This window comes from Phaethon aethereus (assembly GCF_964289735.1).
Source record: "Phaethon aethereus genome assembly, chromosome: 8".
NCBI classification, from domain to species: domain Eukaryota; kingdom Metazoa; phylum Chordata; class Aves; order Phaethontiformes; family Phaethontidae; genus Phaethon; species Phaethon aethereus.
In genome coordinates, this window is record NC_138584.1 from 14,338,942 (window position 1) to 14,345,390 (window position 6,449).

At 48.3% G+C, this 6,449-nt stretch overlaps 1 protein-coding gene across 1 annotated transcript; it reads left to right on the top strand.

Annotated features, from left to right (window-relative positions):
* Positions 1 to 477: 477 nt before the first annotated feature.
* GPR88 (G protein-coupled receptor 88) lies at positions 478 to 1,562 on the top strand (the record flags this gene model as incomplete). Its single annotated transcript, XM_082003301.1, has 1 exon — positions 478 to 1,562. The coding sequence occupies exon 1, from the start codon at positions 480 to 482 to the stop codon at positions 1,560 to 1,562; it is 1,083 nt and encodes a 360-aa protein (XP_081859427.1). The 5' UTR covers positions 478 to 479.
* Positions 1,563 to 6,449: the final 4,887 nt, after the last annotated feature.

The following is a 6,449-nucleotide window of genomic DNA, read 5'->3' on the forward strand; positions in this document are numbered from 1 at the left end:
CTTCTTGATTTAACAAGTTGAAAATCTGCTGAATAATTCATGAAGAGTGGAAGGGCTGAATCTTCCTGGAATGATATACAGTGTACGTACTGTGGCACAGGAGAAACTGCAAAGCTTTGTATCGGTTGCTGCCGTTTCTGCTGCCGATTGCAAGGTGCTGCGCTTTTGGCATTTTTACAGCTACAGACTCCTTAGTCTGGTCTGCTAACAGCTATCTGCTCCCTATGGACCCACCTTCGCTAGCTACAATCTGTGGGATCTCTTGCTACTTACCTGCCTTGGACATTGCTGTTCTCTGGATCGTTATTGCAAACTGCGTTTTCTGGACCTTGCAGCTTGTATGACTGAAACCAGCCTTAGAGTCCCTCGGCTGCACATCCTCCCTTGTGCTCAGTGGGGGACTCCTGCAGCAGGACCTTCTGACCCAGACAAGGATGGGATTTACAGGGAGAAGTCAAAACTGAGCTGCATTCAGCGAGATGCCCAACGCCTCTTCCTGGAGTGCTAGCTCGCCTCTGCTGCTGCTCTGGGAGGACTCCTCTGGGACCCGCATCTTCCTGTCGCTGCTCTATGCGGTCTTAGCTATCTCAGGGACTTTATCCAATGTGATGGTCATCTATTTAGTCTTCTCCTTCAAGAAGCTGCAGACAACCAGTAATGCCTTCATCGTGAACGGCTGTGCGGCGGACCTAAGCGTGTGTGCCCTGTGGATGCCCCAGGAGGCTGTGCTGGGGCTGCTGCCCCCCAACGCATCCTCCCTTCGCTCAGCGGAGTACAGGCTGCTCCGCGGGGGGCTCCTTGGCCTTGGCCTCACCGTCTCCCTGGCCTCTCACCTGCTGGTGGCCTTCAACAGGTACGTGCTCATCACCAAGCTGCCCAGCGTGTACCAGGCCCTCTACCAGCGGAGGCACACGAGCTGCATGATCGGGCTCTCTTGGGCCCTCGCCCTGCTCCTGGTCCCGCTGCTGCCCGGGCTCTGGACCCCGGGCTCTGCCCAGCAGCCGCCCCCGCGGCAGACGGACGGCAGCGCCCGCTACACCGCCCTGCTCCTCGCCCTGGCCGTGCTGGCCCAGACCGCGCTGCTGCTCCACTGCTACCTCGGCATCGTGCGGCGGGTGCGGGGCAGCGCCAAGCGGGTCAGCGTCCTCAACTTCCACCTCCTCCACCAGCTGCCCTTCCCGGCCGCCCCGCCACCGCCCCGCCGCGCCCAGCGCCGCCTCAGCAGCGTCTCCGTCCTGCTGCTCTGCTGCGTCTTCCTCCTAGGCACCCAGCCCCTGGTGTGGGTGAGCCTCCTGGGCTTCTTCCTGCGGCCGGCGCCGCCGGCGCTGCAGGCCGCCAGCTGGCTGCTGCTCTGCTCCCTCTCGGCCCTCAACCCCCTGCTCTACACGTGGCGCAGCGAGGAGTTCCGCCGGGCGGCCCGCTCCGTCCTACCGCGCGGCGAGGGCTCCGCCGCCGCCCCGCGCCCTGCCGCCGCCGCCGACCCCGCCACCGCCCCCCCCTGCCCGCAGCTGCCGCGGCGCCGGGGGACGGCGGGCAGCGCCAGTTCCGCCGCGCCGCGCTGAGGGACCGCGGCTGGGCGCGGGGGAGGGCGGGGGCGGCCGGGCAGAGCGCGGCACCTCCTCCCCGCCCCGCCGCTTGGCGGCGCCCGCGGGCCCGTCCCGCGCCGGGCGGGAACGGCCGCGTGCCCTCACGCCGCTCCCCGCCCCGCCCCCGGCGGTCACCTCACGTCCGGAGGCCCGCTCCCCTTGGTGCTGCCGCCCGGTCCCCTCCCCGGCAGCGCGCCGCTCCTCACGCATACCCTTGCCGCTCCTTTCTGGCCCCACGCTCCTCTTCCCCGCTCCTGTTCCGCCGCGCTGACAGGCAGCCCCAGGCTCCGGCTGCTTTGCACGGGTAGCGGAACGGGCGCTGAGGTGAGGGTCGCCCGCCTGCCCGCCCTCCCGCAGCGCGGCCCTCGCCGCCCCCGCAGCTCCGTTCCCGCTCACGGCAGCCGCCCGCCGCCGGGTGCCGGCCAGGATTCCAGCCAAAAGCGGTGGATTTAGAAATCTGGGATGACTGGTAAATATGGCAACGTACGTAACTGTTGTTAGGAGATTTTAGTATGAGACAGGCACCTAGACAGCTCTTTTTGAGACTTGCTGCAAGTTTGTTTTTATAAAATTTATGTAATTCTTTCAGCATTTGAAGTAAACCTCTGAAGTGAGCTCCCTGAACACAAGGTTCGCTTGTGAAGGTGCACACACACGCGCGCGCATGCGTACACACACACCTCCACCAGGAACTGCTTCCTTTCCCCCAGGTTTCCTAACCTCTCTGCTCCATGCAAGAGCCTCCTTCAGTTTTCCCCTGGCAAACTTCTGGATGATGCTGTCTATAGAAACTGTTAAAAAGAAAAACACATACGCCTTTGTGGTGATCTGGTTTGGATATTTCGTTTTGAAAGCTCTTTATACATGTCCTGTTTTGACAAAGGCCTCAGCTTTTCTAATGCACTTGATAAAATACAATGCAATATGGAGACCAGTGTTGTCCATCTAACCTTGTCACCTGGTCAGTTATCAGTTTGTTATGTTTCTATTAAATACATTATTGCTGAAGTGCGATTTTATGGCCTCTGCTAAATATAAAGCAACAGATTCTGTGTGGCATTTGGAAGGGCGACAGCTCCTCGCACTGAGGGTGGCGAGGGAAACAGACTGCAGTGGTGAGTGCTGCAGCCTCTTTCATCCTAGGAATGGACCTAAAATCCTTGTGTTTCCTTTGCTGTTGCTTGACCACCTTCTTCCTCTTTTCCAACACAGTTGCTGTTGTTCTCGTGGTGATGGTACTTAGTGCTGTTTGCCTTTTGGCACAAAGAAGGTAGTTGTTTTCTGAATCCATGGGCATCAACGAGCAGTATCACCTGAATTGTGCTATCTTGAGAAGACAAATGGACACATGGGAACATAGGAAAGTTCTTCACATCAAGAGTTTGTTGCATTGGGTGACAGGTATATGACCTCGGCAACTCTTATGAGGATATTTGTGTGATGGGACAATAACAAGGAAGAGACGAGCACGATGGGTGTAACATAAAAGGCCCTATGGCCATATTTTATAATGCTCCACACTTCGCTTGCCTTACCTGATGCGATTTGCGTTTCAATAGAAATTACTTTAAAAGAAAAGGAAGAATTTCATTTTTTCCCAAGTCTAAGACCTGTTAGGCATCCGTGATACAATAGTATATCTAAAATCCCCATACCAATATTTTATTTTTCTAAATAAAAAAATTCCTCACCATCACAGAAAAGATTCTTCTTGAGGTCAGGATTTGACAAAGACAAGGAACCAAGGCTTCAAAAGGAAAATTAAAAAAAAATAAATTACCTCGACATCCTGAAAATGTATCAACATCTTGAAAACAGCTTTAGCCACTTGCAAGGACCAGTGGAAAAGTAAGAGAAGTTTCCTAGAGTCTGAGGCTTACTGAGCGCTTCTTCCTCCATCTTGAAGACAGTGTGAGAGACAGTGTGCCATTGAGTGACAGCATCAGAAAGATGGGGAGGGCTGGCAAGGAAACACGAACATACAAGATATGCAAGATTTATTTTTATCAACACTGTGCACATGTGTTGGAGAGTGGAGGAGCCACTATATCCATGTTGTAGTCTCTCATCCTAATAACAGCAACCATGCTTTTGCTCCCTTTGTGCAGCAAATGGAGAAGGAAAACTGTTCCAACCACACCTATGCCAATTCTGGAAAATATTCTGCATGACTGCCAAAGTAAAGCTAAACCAAGAACACTCAGGGGTAAGACCCTGTTCTACTATAAAGTGATCCTTAGGCTGGAACCCCTAAAAGGATGCACATTGCCACTTCCCACTGTGGCTAAAGGAACTGAAGACACTTGGTAAAGCTCGGTACTGGGCCCATAAACAAAAGAACAAACTTTGAAATAAAAAATTAGGCAATATCTGCCCCCTGGTTTTGGCTGTGGAACATGTTAATCTGGAATTTAAGCAATAACCTGTTTCAGAATTCAATGTCCAAACATCAGGTAACTGGAACTTCTGGGCTTCTTCCCTTGTAAAATAGCATGCAAGTTGAATCTGAAATGCCTGTATTTTATATAGACCACGGTTTAAATGCAAACATGTATAAAAAATGCTCTCATGTACAAAACTCCGGTCAGCTATCCTTATGCTATGCATTAATTCCAGAGAACAGCTGGAAATCCCTTGGAAAGTTTGATGTAATTACATCTGACTGTAAATCTTTGACTGTTTTAATATACTCAGGTGACCTAAATAGCATTACGCAGAAAAGAGTTTTAATTTGAAGTAATTAAGAAAGAGTAATTGTCTTAAGATCAGTTTCTCTGAGAAATTACTGCTCAGAAAAGTCCTGTATGCCTTGTTCTACAGCCATAATCTTTGTATTTCCACATTGTAAATACTCCGTGGTAAATCACAATGGAAGCTCGGCTTAGCTCAACGTCTCCTGGCTCTGTGGTACTGCTTCTTGGTTGAGAAAATTGATCTGACTCTCAGTTTTTGGCATCTATGCTTTACTTTTGCAGCTGATTCAAATATGTCCACTGCTAGTTTAATGGTGACTTTTCTTCAATATGAATTTCTGTCATGCCTAAACAACTGATTTACAGATGGAAGGGATATGTTGCCAATTGTCCTTTAAAATGTCTCAGCCAAACAATCTTTCAAGAGGTGTAAATGAAGATGGTGGGAAATCCTGTCAGCAAGTCAAGCGAGGTTTGCTGAAATTGAATTGCTCCTTTCATCTGGTGTTGTGCCAAGCAGGTTGTCTGAGCATAGGCTAAAGCTGCCCTGCCTAGAATGGCTGGTCAGCTGGCTTCACATATGAGGGGTGTGATGGCGTTAAAGCATTGTATTTATTGTACAGTAGTGCAGATCAGCCGCTTTGTTCATGTGCAATAGGTGCCTATTCCTTTGCTATTTTCTCAGTCCTTCTGGAAACGAGAGCACCTGGGAGTTAGTAATAGCCTGGGTGATTTGTGGCTAGTTCTACTGACGTGGCTTGACAACAGCCATTTGGTGTATTATGGCTTAAGTAAGTCTGCCACTCAGTTTGCAGTTTGTCCATGCCAAAATACATGCGGGACCTGCTTTTTGAAGGTAAAATTGTGATGCCTCAGAATAACACCCTAAGGGAGAAATGTGGTTATTGGTGAAAATTTCTTGCAGAGGGTGTTCATGAAGTTACAGTTTGGATTAAATCTTTTGAAGTTACCCTTACTTTAGCATAGTTGTAAAAAGCCATTGAGCTGCTTTGTGGAGTCATGTAGCTACAATAATATGAGCCTCCACCAAAACTGGATAATCGTTGCCCTAAACAAAGGTGCGTAAAAAAGTGCAGGCAGCAAAGTGAAGCTGGGAAAATACAACAAGAGGAGATAAAGATAGCAGGACAGGGGCATTAACAGTGTGATCCTGAGAAACAACACAGAGAAAAGTCTGAAAGCCGAAAGAGGCCTGGGATTATGATGAAATAAACCATCTCAAATTATTTGATTCTTTATATATGTGAGAAAACAGAATTATCTGCTTTTCGTAATAAATAAAAACATGCAATTGTATTCTCAATTTCTTCTTTTAACAAAGCATTCCATACTTCAACAAATTTTCTTTAACCTTTGGAATCAAAAAAGCCTAATGGTATGAATTGCATCACTGTTCTTACGGAGACTGCGTTCAACAGCATTACTGGACTTAACACGCAGGGATAACATCTTAGCTAACCTCCAGATTCAGTCAGCCATAAGCACACTGTGAACCTTTTTTTTTCTAACTACCAAATTGATGCTATTTTTAAAAAAACCCACATACAGATTATTTTCAAATGAAGACGTTTAAGTGTAGCATTTCATTAAAGAAAAAAGTGACAACATATACTTTAGCTTTCTATTTCATCTTAAATCACATAACTGGATTATTGCGGTATTCTTTAAATTCAGAAGTCCCTTTCCCAAACGGCAGCAAAAATAGCTTTTCTCGTGACTGCTTAACTTCTAAGAAAGCTACCTTTTTTACTCTTTTTATGTCAATCCTTCCCATGCACTGTCATCATTTTACCAGGGTAATAGTCTATTTTCTTTCTTTCTTTTTCCCTTTCTTCAGTGTTTTCTGCAATTTCCTTCACTAACGGAAAAGTACTTGATCCTGCTGATCAGGGCATGAGTCCTTGAGCATTGTTAAGTTTTGGGAGAAAATTGTAAAGTAAGACCAAATAACTGAGGGACAGGTCCCACACATTTAAATTTCTACTTAAAACTGAGTAGGTTTTGAAGGTGGGTTTTCTCCTGTGTAGAGTAGTGGACAAATGCTGTGTCTATATTTACAGGTACTTGCATTTGATTAAGGCTATGTAAAAAACAGGGGTAATACGGAAAAAAGTCACAAGTAGTTTGAAGGCTGGAGAAAAAACTTCGT